Source organism: Panicum virgatum, chromosome 2K (assembly GCF_016808335.1).
Source record: "Panicum virgatum strain AP13 chromosome 2K, P.virgatum_v5, whole genome shotgun sequence".
NCBI classification, from domain to species: Eukaryota; Viridiplantae; Streptophyta; class Magnoliopsida; order Poales; family Poaceae; genus Panicum; species Panicum virgatum.
Genome location: NC_053137.1, coordinates 20,721,143 through 20,738,473, shown reverse-complemented (window position 1 = coordinate 20,738,473; position 17,331 = coordinate 20,721,143). Strand labels below are relative to the sequence as shown.

The following is a 17,331-nucleotide window of genomic DNA, read 5'->3' as shown; positions in this document are numbered from 1 at the left end:
TTTCATCTTAAGAACGAAGTTTGTGCCGTGACTCGAATCCGGACTGGCTCAGCAAATCATTTCTCTGACGTGTTCGGTTAACTAGGTGCACTGTGATAGTATTGGAGCAGCAGTACGTCAGTTGCGTGCGGTCGGGGTCGCGCCCGGAGCCCGCCCGCCCGCTCCTGCGCGTCCACATCCACCGCCGCCCCCGGTGGCCGGTACTGCGATGCGACTGCCCAGCGGCAACTTTCATCACCCGGCCGGCTCGCCGCCGCCGTTCCCAACCGCGGCCGCCAACCGCACGCACGCCAGCCGTTGCCAACCAGCCGCGCGGCGAGACCAGACCAGACCATGTCGCGCGGGCGTCGTCGTCGGCCGCCGTTGGCATTCCGTTGACCCCGCCCGGCGCCCGCACTTCCGAGGAAACCCGCCAGTATGGCTGCGACGACGGACTGGGCGGCACGATGCGCACGGGCCTGAGGGTACCCCCCCGCGTCGCGGCGTCGTCCTTTAGCCTCTAGGAGTACGTACTGCGTAGTTGTGCCATCTCCTCGTTTCTATACTCGGCGGGTAATGAGGTCGTGCGCCGCACCTCCGTCAGTTGATCTATCGCTTCGCGTATCCAGCTGGCAGCTGCCACGCCCTGCTCGATCGTATCGATCACTCCTTCAGAAAAAGTAGGCCACGCCAGATGGGATCGACGACTCGACTCGCTCGAATCGAGAGCGGCCTAGCGTGTGTCGCTGACTCGCTGTCGTGCATGCTTGCCTTCGCTTTCACCCTCTTGATTTCTTTCACGGCGATGCGTGCCCCGCCGGCCGCGCGTGGCTGCAAGCGCTGGCGCTTGAATTCGTGCGCGCGACCGGGCCGGTGCCGTGGTGACGTCACGCGTGATGATGTCCTTCCTAATCGCTCTGTCACGACCATGTATGTATCTATCCGTAGGACCACCGGATATGTGCATGTTCCATCAACGACGACGCGGACACGAGACGACGCACCGCGTTGCTAGCCTAAGGGCAACAGCAATGTATCTTACCTCACTCGATAATAAGGTGGGACCAAACATTAGTAGGGAGTAATCATCTCGTACGAGCCACACAATGTGCTAGCAATAAGCTGAGTCACACATAGAGAAAAAGTAAATGAGCCATGCATAGATATAACAGGTTGCTTCAGTAGACAAATAGTGAAGCAAGGACAGTAACAGAGTGAAAATTTTATATTGCCTCTTACCCGATAGCATAGCAGTGCTACTGCCAGCAACAACTATTACGTACTTTACTTGCACCCTCCACAATGTATCTTGCCGGCAGTAAGCTCTTGCTACCCCTCTTACCCTCCTATTGCTGGTGCCCTAACTACAGTGTGACTGATTATCATGTCCAATTGCTTGCGGTTGCAGAGTAATTAAGACTAGCAGCTAGCACCTTCGTGCATGCGCGAGCCGTCGCTGCCGTAGCACAGCGCTGGACGGCCGCGGCCGGCGGCGGCGTCGCGCTTCTCTCGCCAGTCGCCGCGCATTTAATCTGGTTAGGCAAAGGACGGAGCGGCGGCGACAACGACTCGGGCCGGTCTTGACTTCCTGCGGTGCCGTGCCACGGTAACGACCCCGGTGACGTCGGTTCGGTCGTCGACGGGCGGGCATGGCAGCGTGGCCGCATGGAAGAGGAGGGGAGGTTAATGATGCGCGGTTAGAGCATCTCTAAAAGTTTTCAATCTTATTTTTTCAACCTTAATTTTTTAGGAAAAAAAAGAAAAAACTCTCTCCAATAATTTTTTATCTTAATTTCCCATCCTCTAACAATTGGCAAATGTTCCTCTCATGTAAATATACGCCCACCGCGCTACCTCCCGATCGCCTCTTCCCTGTTTTTTTTTTTTTTGTCGCTGGCTTCTTCTCCGTATGCCCTGGCGTCGCTTGCGGTGGACCTACTGTCTACTGACGCGCCCGCGCCCGCCGTCGCAGGGCTGGCCGACGGCGATGATGGCCTGCCCGAGGCTCTGGCCGCGGAAGTGGGCCCCGATGAGGGCGTTCACCTGCCGCAGCAGCTTTTCCTCCTGCACCGTCTCTGCCATTGCTTCGTTTTCGTCGCTTCGATTCCTCTCTGGCCTTTCCGGTGATTCGATTCCCCTCCGGCCTTTCCTGGTGCTAGGGAGGCCAACCCAAATTGCTGGTGCTTCGATTCCCCTCGTCCATTGCTTCGATTCGGAGGCCGACCCAAATCCTGCGATCTGTGACTGGACTGAATCTGAAGATAGGCTGTGTTTAGTTGCCTGAAATCTACTGTTTGTGGTAGATATTGTCCTACCATGACCTAAGTAGCCTCAAAAGATTCGTCTCGCAACGTACATGAAAACTATGCAATTATTTTTTTTATTTACCTACATTTAGTACTTCATGTATGGGTCATTTGCTATATTTAATGTTTTGATGTGATAGAGATGTAATGGAGATGTGATGTTTTTGTGGAACTGAACACAGCCATAGTAGCAAAACTCCTGAAGTCCTGTCCTTCGTTCGAGTATTTGGGGAGGAGCGCCGCCATCTGCTTGCGCAAGGTACTGTAGGTCCAAATTTTTGATTGTTGGAAAGAAAAAATGAGGAATTGTTGGAGGTAGAAATTTTTTTCTTTTCTATATCTATTTGGGGAGTTGGCAAATATTATATTTAAGAAAAAAATATTAGAAATTGTTGGAGATGCTCTTAGTACAGGAAGCACATCGACGCAAGCACGCACGCAATAATCTCTGATCTCTGGCTGGCATAATGATAGTACTCGATTTCTAGTTGGTAAAAAGTTGTTGATTTTAATATTATATCATATTTTGTTTTAATTTGACAAATAATATTCAATCATGAACTAATTAGATTTAAAAGATTCATCTCGTGCTAATCAATTAGACTATGTAATTAATTATTTTATTAACTATATTTAATATTTCATATATGTGTCCGAATATTTGATGTGATGGATATTATAGAATTTTTTTTGAAAACGCCCAGTTTCTTTATGGCACCGTGGAGACTGGAGAGCGAGGGCGCGCCGATCATATCAGATCAGATCGCGCACGCCGCCGTATCGATCGGTGCTGCGCCTCTGGTTGAAGGGCCAGCATGGTTCCTGTGCCGCTGTGCGGTGTCTAGTCTTATTTGGTTAGGGTGTGGAATTTTTTTTCTCATTTGATCATTAGTTAGATATATTAAATAAAGTCTAATTATAAAATAATCTCATAATTATAGAACTGCAGCATGTGTTGTAGCTAATAAGACCTTCGACCATATGATTAGAGGATGATTAGGGGATGGTTACTGTAGCATCACTGTAGCCAATTATGGTGGAACTAACTCATTAGATTCGTCTCGAAATGTTATATACATCTGTGAAAAAGTTTCGCAAATAAATTTTATTTAATACTCTATGTATGTATTTATTTTTTTTGAAAAAAATTTCGAGGTGTAAACGAAACATGGCCCTACAGTAGTTCTCAGTTAAAAAGTTGTCCTTATTACAATCAAGGAGCCAAATGTGTAGAATGATCGATGCTTTGTTGTGCCATGTGGAGCAGGAGCAGTGAGAACGGGACTGACTGACCAGCAGTGAGAACCTGGTCAGGAAACTGTCCACCACGCCTTGAATGCGTCAGCCCCGACCGTTCCACCACACGGATACATGCAGGACTCGGGCCTGTTTGGTTCCCAAAACTTAGTGCACGCAAGTTGAGAAAAGAATTTCGCATATATAGAGTGCTAAATAAAGTTTATTTGTAAATTTTTTTTAGAAATGAGTATAATTTTTCGCGACGAATTTAATGACGGTAATTAATCGATGATAGGCTACAGTGACATTACAGTAACTATTCTTTAATCACGTGGTCAAATATCTCATTAGATTCTTTATAGTTCCTAGCGCAGAGTTCTGAAGTTGATTTTGCAAACTGGTTTTATTTAACACCATAATTAACAATCAAAGTTTCCTAGGACTTTACACAAAACCAAACAGAGCCTCGATACATGGCAAACTCGTTGGCAACCTCACCTCATCAGCTGGATTGCCGGAACAAAAAAATCCTAAAGAAACAAGCAAATACAAGCTCACCAAGCCTGAAACCACATATATAATAGCCCGCTCAATTCTTCCGGCAGCGGCAGGAGCCGCATCTTTTCTGATCTTTTTTCCCCTTCGAGCTCGAGCGCTGCCCCCCCTCCGTGTTCCTGTCGTCAACCCAAAACATTCTTGTTTCTTGCGTTACGGTGCTAGCACACACTAGGGCAGGCCCAGCCACATCTGGCGTGGAGCCTCCTGGCCGGCCCCTCCGCCTCCAGCTCCTACCAGAAAGCCACCACAGACAGGCAGCGCCTTTCCTTCCGTTCCGTCTCCACCCGGCCGGGCCTCCTCCTGGCAGCTGCCGAGGTCGCCCCTCGTGCGCGCGCGTGACTGTCGGTCTCGCTGCCGCTCCCGTCGTCGCCTTCCCATCGCTTCCCTCGCCTGCCCCAGCAAACTGCCGGCGCCGCAATGCGGGACTTCTCCTGCTTCGGCGACGGCACCGTCAGCCTCGCCGCCGGGGCCGCCGCCGGCGGGGGAGCCGGCGTCGCGCTGGACCGCTCGCTCCAGGCGGCCACCGCCAGCGTCTACCGGGTCGCGCTGTCCTCGCGCAAGGAGCTCCGGATCAGGGTCACCTGGACCCGGGCCGTCGCCGGGGCTGGGGCCATCGCGGCGACGGCCCCGGCTGCCGGCGCAACCGGGCTCGCCGTGGCCGTCGACGACGGATCCCGCGCGCTGCCGGTGGCGGCGCCGCTCGGCACGCCGCGCCGGACGACAGCGGCGGCGCCGGCGCCGGCGGCCGCGCAGCATCTCCTGCAGAAGAAGCGCGGGACGCGGTCCTTCGCCACGGAGGCCGGCACGGCGGTGTCCATCTACTGGGACACGGCGGAGGCCAGGTACCACCGCCCGGGCGCGCCGGAGCCCTGCCGCGACTACCACCTCGCCGTGGTCGCGGACGGCGAGCTCGCTCTCCTCCTCGGCGGCGGCGAGGGCGCGCGGGAGCTCGCGCGGCGGTTCGCCCCGGCGCCGCGCCGCGCGCTGCTCAGCCGGCGGAAGCAGGTCCGCGGCGGCGGCCCCGGGGCGGCGGCGCAGCTGGTCCACACGACGCGGTGCCGGTTCCGCGACGACGGCGCGGAGCACGAGGTCACTGTGGCGTGCCGCGGGGAGGAGTGGGGCGACGGCGGCGGGCCCTCCCGGGACGGCGAGGTGGCGGTCAGCGTCGACGGCAAGAAGGTGGTGGAGGCGCGCCGGGTCAAGTGGAACTTCCGAGGGAACCGGACGGCGGTGCTGGGCGACGGCGCCGTGGTGGAGGTCATGTGGGACGTCCACGACTGGTGGTTCGCCGGCGTGTCCCCCGGCGGCGGCGGCGGGGCGCAGTTCATGTTCAAGGCGCGCGGGGCGGCGGACGGCGGCCGGGTGTGGATGGACGAGGAGATGGCCAGCAAGGGCCAGCCCCCCGCCGGGTTCTTCCTGCACCTGCAGTGCTACCGCCGGTGAGTCGGTGACCTGCCGGCTGGCCGGCCGCCGGCGCGATCCCCTCCCGTTCCGTTCCGTTCCGTTCCGTCCCGTTCCGTCCCGTCACCTGGTCGTCGTGATCCTTCCCATTCGATTCGATGCTGTTGGTGACGTTGATAGTTCTGCTGCTCCCGTCTGGTTGTTCGTTCAAGAGGTGGATGGTTGCGACTCCGGCGGCCCGTCGCCATCGAAAAAACACGGAAGAAAATGAATCAAATCCATCGAGAATGGTCACAAAGTTTCAATTTTTTTTTCAAAATCTTCCTCGTTGAGCCAGCCCATTTTTTTGAGCAGAAGCAGGACTGTTTGTTTGGATCCGCCGCTGCCGCTCTCCCTGCCTCCTCGATCGGTCGCCCGCGCCGGCCGCGGCCAGCGCCTCATTACTGCTGCGTCACGAGGCTCACGGGGGCCGCGGGGGACAGTGGCCTCGAGCTCCGCTCCGCCGTGCCTTGCGCTGGAGACCGGCAACGGCTTGCTTTCTGGTGGCCGCCATTAACTTCGAGGAGGGGTGCGCTGCTGCTGCTGCTGCTGCAGTCGCCGGTCGTCGCCGCTCGCCAAAAGGCGTTTTTATGTCTGGCAACCGCGGTAGACGTTATCTGGACCGCGAGTCATGTTCCGAGATTCGTGCCTTTTTGTCCACTATAGTGTATTCGATTGTATTTGTTTTGTTTTTATTGTGTATTTCCTGGCTCGGTGCTGTAATCCCTCTGCTGTGATTTGACAGAAAGGTGAGACAGGAGCTGTTTCATCGTGGGTTGTTCCTGTACTGTTCCACTTTTCCGAACGGCCGCGCTACGCCGATTGTGTGGTCCATATTAATCCTATTTTTTTATGTTATACGTGCGGTAGACTGCACTGCGCCCCTTGGGCTGTGCGTTGGTTTCGTTTTCCCGTGGGTACCGCTGTGTACATCTTGTTTCACAGGGGTACCTTAGTATACTTGCCTGATCGGCTGCCAGTGAACAGTGTAAGGCTGGTATATTACGGTTTATTCTCTCTCACAAAATATTATTCTATCAGCTGAGCATTATTCATCAGATCAGCCGAACAGCCAGTGGTTCGACTATTCCCTTTTTTCATGCTGCCCTTTCTGTTCTAGCCATGGTCGTCGACCGAGATGAGAAATGGATGCCCAAGTTTGATTCCAACCCTAGGCAGTCCGTGCAGCCGTCTTCTTCTGCTCTCGCTGGGAGGCTGCACACTGGAGGGTCAGTAGTTGTTGCATCTTCGGACTCCATCGACGATGACGACGAAGCATCTTCCTCGTTGAGCATCACCAACCGCTGCTCCCCCAAGTCAGTCTTCTTGATGGTCTCGAAGCTGAGTGAGTTCAAAAAGCAACTTATTCGCGATATTGGTTTTGGGGGGATTCTTGAAATCCCATGTATTAGCAAGCTCAATCTAAAGCTGTCGTCATGGTTGCTGAGTAAGCTAGATACAGAAGAGAGTTGTCTGGTATTTGGGCCGTCTAGGCAAATATATGTGCATGAAGACGATGTTGGAATTGTTCTTGGGATCCCCAATGGAGAAATTGATATTACCACTACTTCAGTTACTGATGATCAGTTAGATTTGTTGCGGTCTAGTATTGGGTTGGTAGGTCCGGATGTTAGGAGTATTAAGGGAATTGATTATGTGCTAGAGAAGCACCTGGATCACCAGTCGTCGAGCCAAGAGTTAGACAGTTTCAAAGTTGCATTTGTTGTCTTCATAGTCGCTCATCTGCTCGCGCCTTGTGTGAAACACGATCAAGTTCACATGGATATCTGGGTGCGTTGAAGAATCCTGGATCACTGGACCGTTACAATTGGTGCCGCTATGTGTATGGTCATGTGCTTGATGCAGCACAGAAAGCCCGGGCCGAAACTATTAGCAAGGGGCGTTGCACAGCGTTGTTTGGGTGCCACTACTTCCTACAGGTAGTTGTTCGGTACTTTTCTGGATTAAGATTTTTGCACTTTTTTCTTTTTTTTCTTTTTGCAAGCATATAAGCGTTCACCTTTGCATGTACTATGTTGTCATCAGATTCTGTTCCTCGACAATATTGATCTGAATAGGCTCAACAAGTCTCACAAAGTTGTGCCTCGGCGATCAAGAATCGTTGCGTACGATGGCAGTCATGTGTGCTAGCAGAGGAGAACAAGATTTTTCACAATTTATTAGGGTATGTAGTAGATCTATTCTTTTGCTTTCATCTGCTCAGCCATGTTCTTAATTAACACAGGCCAAATAATTTGTATGTAATTATTGTTAGGTTCGGCCACCTGATTCTACTGCATACATGAGGCACACATATCAATCTCCTCGTAGATCAACTCATGGTTCTTCTTCGCGGGAGCGTTATACAGTGCCATCAGTGCCAAGGCAGCAGACTACAACCATGGAAGCTAACGCAATCTTAACGCCTGCTTCTTTTTCATTCAAGAGCCCAACTGATTTAGCTTCTTATATTCGTGAACGTCATCCTGGTTTGGTGCGCTCGCCTCTTTGCATACTTTACTACTTCCCGTTTTTTGCTTTTGGAGCTGATGTTGAAGCACGTGTGCAGGAGAGATCTTATTGCATTGATTATATTAAGAACCAGAACGCCCTTACGATGAAAGACATTTTTGAGCTGCGGTCATCTATTATGAGGATTGAGGAGCAATGCACATCTTGTCGACTGGTTAGCTGATAACTTCGGGGCTGTCTAGATGCAAATGGTACATTTTTTTCCTTGCTTCGCGACAAAGGTTAGTTAGCCCATTACCACTGTGTCCCAAATGCTCTGCCTTTTTTTCCTGGCAACCATCTTATTTTAGCTTGTAATGTTTTGATTCTAGGCCCTGTAATGCCGGTCGGCTCTCCTTGCACGCCAGCCATTTCGAAGCCGTGTCATACAGGTTATATTTCCCACTAGAGTTGCTGGCATATGTGGTTGGCTGTGTGGAATTTTTTATATTTAACTTATGTTTTCCTCACATATCTGCATTTTATATTTTTACAGGATCCAACCTATCCAGTCCGAGCCCTGCCGTTTCCCCACGCCCTCCTCATAGTGACGGTACTCTCCCCTCTGCCATTTCTAGATCACATATTTTCGTTTGTCGATGTTTTCTTTAAAGGATTTTTTTTTTGTTGCGTCTGCAGCCCTACCTCAGCGCTCACCAAATATTGTTGCAGGGAGGACCGAGGCTGAACTCACCAAGAGGCCATACCACATTGATGATCAAACACCAGCCAAGAAGCTCAAGTCCAGCCTAGGTACGGATTCTGTTTGTTGTTAGTGTATTGGCTATCCCTACAACCACGGCGTCTTATCAAATAAATTATGTGGTTGCCACTGCATTTGTTGCTTTTCCAGATATTGATGTTGCCCCGCCATCATTCGATTTAGGGTTTGACATTTCTCCCGCTCCTGCTCCTGAAGCTACTCCTGACCCTAAAAGTTTTTTAAAAGTGTCATTCACTCCTTCCAATAAGTTTGAAGCTCCTCAACCTGGTTGTGAACCATCATCGGGTTTGGTCGAATTGCCGTTGACTATTGCGAACAAGCACCTTGCTCAATGTTTGGTCTTAGATATTGTTCATGTCACAGAAGAAGGAATTGATCCTGCTGGCAATGTACTTTACGGACAATTGATAAATGAACCCTACGACAAGATCATTGCACCAGTCCCTCGAACTCGACAATTATCTTGGAGTCCAGCATTGCGACATCGCTAATTTGACAATGCTGTCCTAGAGAAATTGGTTAACTGTTGCCGTGAAATGCCGGAGGTACATACAAGACGGTGTGTCCTTCTTTTCCCGATCCTCGTTCGAACTATTAACTTGTTGACAATGGTTCTATATAAAACATGCTGGTGATTATTCTGTTTTTTCCCCTGACATCGCAGCGAATGGATCATGCATCCGTTACCAAGGCACTTGGTTCTTACTGGACCAGAGCTTATACAGGCTTTTGTCCATCGAAAAAATCACGATTCGGATATGATTGATGGTGCTATTCGACGTCTAAACCAGATGGATGCAACCATTTTTTCCTCCGGCCACCCTGCGCGCTGGCGCCACTTCTTAGAATCGGATTTTGCAGTAGGCTTTTCACTGGTTCTAACTCAATTTTTGCTCCATTACTTAACTTATGTTGCTTCAGTATTAAGTTGCAAAAACCTCTGTTTGGTGATAGATGAACTCGCTGGCTGGCTACAACCCTGAGCTCATTCTCACGGTTTACAACCAGTTTGTCAATGTTGATTATTCTGTTCCTAGTTGCCAGATGGTACTGCACATTTTTTTGGATTCAGTTAAAATTCACCTCTCTTCAGTTTGGTACTTTACTACACCAAGATCAATCACTCTCCTGTCTGTCCTTTTTCTTCTTCTGATCTTTTTCAGTTGATAATCCCAGTACTGGTTGACACTATATGGTGCGCTTACATGTTTGACACCTATTTTTCGGAGCTGCACATTCTTGACCCTGCCCACAGTACCGAACGGTACAAGCTGCACCAACAACTACACCCGATATTGGATGACTCGCTCCGCAAATGCTTGACCTCATTTTACCAAGGGTGGTCCCTGGAACCATTAGACCAATGGAAGTTGAAATATCCTCAGCTTGAACCTGTTTTTAACAGGTCAACCATCTTCAAATTTCTGGATATTTGTCGTGCATCTCTATACAGAAATGACCCCTTCACAGTTTATGTGTTCTTCTGCACTTTCAGTGATGATTGCGGCACCATTATGCTTCACTATGCTCGCAACTACAATGGAATGTACCTGGATGAACCACTGAATGAGGTTTGTTTTGCTTCCTTATGATACTGTCGCCCTTGAATGTGTTTTCTCATTACCCTGAAACATCTACCGGTCCGATTCTGTTTGCATGTAGGAAAACATTGCCCACGCTGGCCACTCTCTGATGCTTGAGATTCTATACCTGGAAGGCAATACTGCAGCGCTCCCTCAGGCTGTTGCGGAGATCTTCCGGTCTTGATGTATGGGCTTTCTGCGGTGATGACGTTATGGTTTCCACGGCGCTCTTGCAAGTTCTACTTTTGAGGCCATCTTAGCGCTCATCGGTGCTTCACGTACCACCGATAAGCGGTTCTGTTATTTTGTGTTCAGACCCCAACTTAGCACGCACTGGAAACAATACCCATCAATGCTACTTATTCCCTATTAGCTCTCTCTTTGTTCATGTAACTTGTGCTGTGCCACCTGGAGCGTCAACAGATCTGTGTGTCATGTATTGCGCCGTTTTTAAATGTTGCTTTCATTTTGCTCATCATCTATGAGACACACTGAAATGCAAAATCAGCCGAGATGTTCCGCGAACAACTTTGGTGGTATGTACTCGCAGTGCGCACAAACACCATCCCACACAAATAGATGTTTTGCTCACGCATAACGTTTTGCAACCATAAATAGCAGTCCACAGGTTCACATGGTACCAAAGCCTACTGGCTTCCACAACTACAAGGTTCACAAAAGAGGAGAGATTTTACATGTAGCCAAATCCTACTAGACAGCACAACGTCTAGTAGGTACAACCCTAAACAGCAGACCACAGATTCACATGGTCTCAAAGCCTATTAGCTTGCACATTTGCAATGCCATCTACCCCATCATTACCTTAATAGCCATCACTAAGGGCTGGCTCATACTTTCTGGCCATCCTGCAACAAAAGCCCCAAGTCCCCTAGTTCAAAATGTACCCAAGCAAAGCCATAATAATCGCGACTAAGATGAGCACAACCGGCACCAGATCAGGTCCTCCTCCTGCCTGTCCTGGGGCGGGAACATGATACTCCCCTTCAGCAGCAGCAGCAGCAGCAGGGGCCGCTGCTGGACCAACGTATGGCCCTACTGCTGCTTCTCCATCAAGGACCGGTGCTGCGGCAACAAGGAGCTGAGGGTTTTGTTGTTGTTGTGGCGCAGACATCTCTCCGGTTGCGAAGTACGAAACAAAGTCCGCCACAGCTTCCTCTGAACGATATCCACGGAACAAGCAGTTGCTGAAGCCACAAACCTGCTGATTGCAAGTCTGCCAGTCCGTGTACATCATCATTCCATTAATCCAGTGATTAACACGACAAAAGCGTTGCACATCGAATCCCCCTTCGAGTACAGCAGCTACAGTTGAGCAAAGGCAAAATACAGGATACACTATCCATCCTCTCGTACTCCTATACATAAAACTAATCCATGGCTACATACATTGCATCCCAACTGCAAAATCACAGATACATAAAATCCAAAAGATCATCTAGGCAACAGATTATCTACGACAGCTTCGGCTTCTTTGCCATATTGCTGCAAGCATCATCCTCGCTGACACGATGCCACTGGATATCCAGCACCCATACCCAAATCCATACCCATACTGTTTGGGGAGGGTATGGATTATCCATTTAAGTATGGATGTGGGTAGGGTATTATGCGGGTAATACCCATTTAACTGCTACCCGTTCGACGTCTTCTCGCATACGGCCAGCAGAAGAGCAAGGCGCCCTCGTATGCATCTACATCCGCACCCACCGAGAGCATATACACGAGTTGTCGAAGCAGTTGCGCGGGCGTTCGACCAGAAGGAGCTCGACAACGCCAAAAGTATTCTCTTCTGCTCTGCCGGCGGCGGACGCGCCTCGTCCTCGCCGTCAAATCGTCCGCGCAGCAGCTACGCGGGCGTTCGACCTGAAGGAGCTTGGCAGCGCCAAAAGCATTCTCTTCCGCTCTGCCGGCGGCGGCGGGCGCGCGTCGTCCTCGTCGTCAAATCAAGCAGCTTACTGCGTCTTCTTCCGCTCTGCCGGCAGTGGCCGCGCGCCGTGCTCGTCGTCAAATCAGGCGGCTTACTGTGTCTTCCTCCGCTCTGTCGGCGGCGTCCGCGTCGTGCTCGCGGTCAGACGCCTCTACAAGCGCAGCCTTGCAGGGGCACGAGCAATGGTTTGCCGAAGTTCAATTTTTGGGTGACCTTGCAGTCAGCGACGAGAGCGCCGCCCTCCATTTGCGGCTCACAGACGGAGTCCTCATCCTATGTTATCCGTTGGGTTATCCACACCCATTGGATAATTACCCTCCAATTTGGGGATGGATGATATGGATATGGATAATTAAGGGTATGGACATGCGTTTATCTGCACCTTCCCCAACGGCATCGCGCTGTCCGATTCCGCCGCTTGCGGACACATGCGCCCAGCAGCTGCTGATTCGTCCGCAGAAACTCGGGTTCCAGCCAAGAACTGCTAGGTCCATCATTCGGATTAGCCGACGCACCAACACCTTCCATGTCGTCACCAACGCCCTTCCCTTCGATCTGCCTTGTTCGGCTGGCTGGCTGGATGGCTGGTTGGTTTCGCGTGAGAGGAAAATATTGTTGGCTGGCTGGTTGGCTGGTGGCTGGGCTGATTTTGTATGAGAGAAATACTGTTGTGGCTGGCTGAATCCGGCTGAATCCGAACAAGGCGCTAGTGTCAAATAATTTTCACTTTTTCAGCACAAATGTTACGCACAAACGGGAACACACGAATGGAATAAGATTTCTAACCTCAGCCATGGCCCAAGGCACTGCCTGTGCCCCGCCGATCGCACACCCAATCTGCCCAATCACCGACTCCTGTACAAGAATTTAGCTAAATTAAGTAAACTGATCTTTGCACAGAAGCGTTCCAAAGAAGAGCTGCAAAATTACCACATCTGACAAACAAAGAACACCGGATGCGCTGCTTCTTCCACCCTGCCTCTGGACTACATGATCCTGCACTGCTTCTTCCTTCTTTTCAACCGCAACTTCGACATCCGATCCCTTCAAGATGCAAGAATCGTTAGAATGGCCCTGCTGAATGCAGCTGTTACTACTTAATGCACGTAAGCAAAGGTGGATTACCAGAGATGCCAGGCTGCTTCCATCCTGAGACGCCATTAGGTTGACTTCGGCAGCTTTCCCACAGCCTGCTGGGCTTGGTGCGCTCGGACAGATGAAGCCCTCAGCAGCACAGGTGGCCGGGCCGTTTAGTTCCCAAAATTTTTTGCCTTCTTTTTTTGGACATATGAATGGAGTATTAAATGTAGGTAAATGACAAAACTAATTACACAGTTTGGATATACACGACGAGACGAATCTATTAAGCCTAATTAGTGCATGATTAGTTATAAGTGCTACAGTAACCCACATGTGCTAATGATGTGGTCAAAGGCCTCAAAAGATTCGTCTCGTGATTTCCATATGAGTTCTGAAATTAGTTTTTTAATTAGTGTCCGAAAAACCCTCCCGATATCTGATCAAACTATTGACGTGACACCCAAATTTTTTTTATTTGGAAATAAACGGCCCAGCCAGCGCCAAACCACGCTCCCACGCCTCCCAAGATGATGGACAGAGTGGGGATGTACTAAGTGGTATAGTGTCGGCCCTGCAATGTTTAATGGTTATTGGTTGGTCGTTATTTCTGGCTGCAGAAATATCTCAGCAATGTGCTTGTAGCTGATAACAAAAGTTGAACACAATGTCGTCAACTGCTCGCACCTTACTTTTCCCCTTGACATATATTTACAGATTGAAAAATCACATCATAGTTTAGCACGAGCAGAGCAGCAAGGTTTTATGTTGGTTGGTTGCTCATTTTTCCTCTCAGCAGAAATATCTCGGCAATGTGATACTAGCTCATATTTAAAGTTGGACATAATGTTCACAACTCCTCGCACCACAAATTTGGCCGTGAAATACAATTACAGCAAGTTAAATGACATCAAAGTTTTGCACAAGCAGAGCTGTCCTACACGCAGGTCAGGACGCTTACCATCTTACACATACACTCGCGTCATTGCTACCTTGACAGGAACATTATTTGCTTCAGAACGATGAAGACGCAGCGTCTAAAGGAATATGAACTCAGCAGGAACAAGCTGTTGCTGCCTACCACGACAACGGTCCACTGAGTGCCCCGTGACCCCACAGCCGCTGCAAGTTGGTGGCTTCCTTGTCTTCTTCGTGCTATTGTCCCGGTCGGGGCAGTTTTGCATGGTATGCTTGTCGCTACGGCATATGCTGCAGAACCGCGGACGCCGAGATAGCTTCTCATGCCCAGCTCGGGGCCTTCTGCTTGAAGGTCGGCCACGTTCACTTTTCTTCTTCGGCACCCGCTGCGGAAATTCAACAAATTCTTCCTCTTCTTCGTTTGCCTGCACTGCATCTCTTGGCTTATGAGACAATCCCAGACCATCTTTCTCTCTGGAAACTTCTTTTAAAGCCTCTATAGCATCATCAATCAGCTTCATAGCCATGGTGTGACTCTGCACATTGCTATCTCCCATCTCTACGAATCGAAGAGCTTTCAGCATTAAAGAAGAATGTCTGTATGTTTGTGCCAATAGTGCAGGATTGTCCTTCTTGTATTGGGAAAGGCCCTCCGGGACAATATGCCGTGCACCCACAGTCCAGCGCTGCAGAATCAAGGAATCTGGAATTCTCTCCACTCCATTACTGATCAAAACCTGCGAGAAGTTAATACATGTTCAGTATAGCATACTGGCATAAATTGTATGCGTACTGTATTCGCAAGAATCGAGACAGAATCTAGAGCTGTACCCGTAATATATAGCTGCAAGGTAAACCAAAATGCTCGAATAGCCCACACTCGCACACATATTTTGTCCCAGCACAGGAGGCCTGCACTCTGTAACGCCCTTTGCACCATCGCGGCACACGACTAAGATCATAGTGCTCAGCAATATATTCCTCCCCGGCAATGTTCAGCTAGGCGCTAGGCGGAATCTAGGCGGTGACCCACTGCCTAGCGCCTAGTCGGGAGTAATCGCGTCTAGGCGCTCCTAGGCGTTTTTTAGGCGTTTTAATTTTTATACATATATATGTATTACCTTAAATTACCTTAAATAAAAGAAAAAATAAGAGATCTATGGACCTAAAGTTAAAGAAGGCCCATCAAAAAAGCCCAGCAGCCCACCTTATCCACCCCTCTCACCTTATCCATCCAGCCGCTCCTCCTCACCCACCGCACGACGACTTCCTCCCTCCCTGTTTCTCCGACGCCGCACCTTCCGCTCTTCCGCCGGCCTCCACGCTGCCGCCGCCTCCACCACCGCCCGTCTCTTCCCAGCTGCGCCTGCCACTTCCACTGCCGCCGCCGCCGCCCGATGTCAAGCCGATGTCGAGCCCGTCCAATGTTCCTCCCCCACCAGCAACCTCCGCCAGGCGCTCCTCCACCCCACCAGCGCCGTCGAGCCCAGATGCGCGCGCGCGACCACGCTATCCGCTTCCGCGCGGGAATCCTTCGCGCGCTCGCCCTGGGGGCCAATTTTTTCGCCCGGGGGAATCCTTCGCGCGCCTTCGCGCCGCCTGGCGCCTACAGGTCCGACTATGCCCCTAGGCGAGGCGACGGCCTTCGACTAGCGATTAGGCGCGCCTGGGCGCCGCCTAGTCGCCGCCTAGCCGAACACAGCTCCCCGGGTATAACTTCTATACTTCTGTAGAACTCTGAATCCTCTTTCAGCTGTATAAATAATGCAAATACTTTAAGAGTATAAGTGTTGTGCGCCTGTACTGCTAGAGGCCCTCCAGTTGCAAGTTTCTTGGAATTCTGCACCAAATCAAAAAGCCAGGACACTAATTATGTACATTACAAATGCTGAATATGGTACTGATGACAAAACTAATAACAAATTTGCAATAACCAAACTAAGAAAACGTAAACGGTAAATCTTCCCTACCAGCTTGTTACGCCTTTCCTCGTAGTACTCATCTTCATCTCTGATGTATTGCATCTTCATGTACTGCTGTATAAAATGATGCAAAGGACAGTTTGGTGAAAGTATATTCTTTAGCATATGATTAGCACTCTCACTTCTTTGTGTGCTAGTCATCTGTGCACAAAAAACACCCTTGAAGTAGCTCTTCACCCATTTATGCCTGGTTTCATAAATTTGAGTCAAGAAAGCATTTTTTTCTAGACCATATTCCTTCAGTAAGATGACCCAGCTACTTTCAAACTCATCTGTAGTTAACATCTCATTCAGCATAAGATGAAATTTGTCACGAAATTCCTTGTTACTAGTATACTTAGGTCCTACACATTCTTTTACTCTTTTCAAAACATGCCACTTGCACCAACGATGCACCGTGTCAGGCCACTCCTCTGCAATCGCTACATCCATTGCTCTGCATTGATCTGCGATTTAAAGCATTGCCACAGAATCAAACGTCAAAATTGCCCTAACAAAGATAATGCGCTAACAAATCATAAATATGTCCAATGTTACGATAGCGCACAAGCTGAAAGGATTAAGAGCAGTACCTGTCAATATAGTTTTCGGCGCTTGCCCACCCATCACCGATGCGAATTCCCTGAACACCCATATGAAGCTCTCAATTTTCTCATCAGTCATTAGCACGCCTCCAAGCAGGACCGTTTGGAAATGATTATTGACTCCAACAAATAATCCAAAAGGCATATCATAGCGGTTGGTCTTGAATGTTGTATCGAAACTGACCACATCACCAAAATGCTCGTACTGCATCCTGCTTCGGCTATTTGTCCACATCAAAGTCTTAATCCTCCCATCGTCATCAAAGTTTTCTTGATATCATCATCAGCTTGCTCACGGTTGATTTTCTGACAGACTGTCTGTCACGGGCTAGAGAGGGATTGGAATTGGTAGAAGGAACACGACGAAGATTATATTCAAAGGTAGTGGCCGGCCTTGGCCCTGGACCTCGCCAGCGCGCCGGAGCTATGGTTGAAGCTCTCTGCGCGCCAAGGAGGCAAGTACGGCAAGAGGATGTCGTTCA

The 17,331-nt window shown here is 50.0% G+C and overlaps 3 protein-coding genes across 15 annotated transcripts; 2 read left to right on the top strand and 1 right to left on the bottom strand.

The window, feature by feature from the left end:
• Positions 1–4,499: 4,499 nt before the first annotated feature.
• Positions 4,500–5,525, top strand: LOC120695191. The gene has a single exon (XM_039978491.1). The coding sequence runs from the start codon at positions 4,500–4,502 to the stop codon at positions 5,523–5,525; it is 1,026 nt and encodes a 341-aa protein (XP_039834425.1).
• A 1,017-nt stretch (positions 5,526–6,542) lies between these two features.
• On the top strand, positions 6,543–10,816 carry LOC120671177. Of its 12 annotated transcripts, none has more exons than XR_005673547.1 (14): positions 6,543–7,462; positions 7,569–7,707; positions 7,798–8,016; positions 8,092–8,275; positions 8,366–8,425; positions 8,530–8,586; positions 8,673–8,786; positions 8,920–9,042; positions 9,121–9,316; positions 9,422–9,617; positions 9,712–9,804; positions 9,921–10,162; positions 10,253–10,328; positions 10,420–10,816. XR_005673547.1 is itself a non-coding variant. In XM_039951467.1 (12 exons), exons 7-12 carry the CDS (start codon positions 9,294–9,296, stop codon positions 10,522–10,524), a joined length of 735 nt encoding a protein of 244 aa, XP_039807401.1. In that variant the 5' UTR covers positions 6,572–7,462; positions 7,569–7,707; positions 7,798–8,016; positions 8,092–8,275; positions 8,530–8,586; positions 8,706–8,786; positions 8,887–9,293; the 3' UTR covers positions 10,525–10,816. The 12 variants fall into 12 exon arrangements, 4 of the variants coding, with proteins under 4 accessions (XP_039807401.1, XP_039807393.1, XP_039807412.1 ...); XR_005673541.1 differs by having other exon boundaries at positions 6,546–7,462; positions 8,887–9,042; XR_005673546.1 differs by having other exon boundaries at positions 6,545–7,462; positions 8,706–8,786; positions 8,920–9,316.
• A 3,351-nt stretch (positions 10,817–14,167) lies between these two features.
• LOC120671155 (protein FAR-RED IMPAIRED RESPONSE 1-like) lies at positions 14,168–17,120 on the bottom strand. Of its 2 annotated transcripts, XM_039951429.1 has the most exons (5): positions 16,838–17,120; positions 16,254–16,711; positions 15,994–16,123; positions 15,115–15,272; positions 14,168–15,020 (listed from the first exon to the last, which is right to left on the bottom strand). In XM_039951429.1, exons 1-5 carry the CDS (start codon positions 17,082–17,084, stop codon positions 14,403–14,405), a joined length of 1,611 nt encoding a protein of 536 aa, XP_039807363.1. In that variant the 5' UTR covers positions 17,085–17,120; the 3' UTR covers positions 14,168–14,402. The 2 variants fall into 2 exon arrangements, with proteins under 2 accessions (XP_039807363.1, XP_039807371.1); XM_039951437.1 differs by lacking the exons at positions 15,115–15,272; positions 15,994–16,123.
• Between the last annotated feature and the right edge of the window lie 211 nt (positions 17,121–17,331).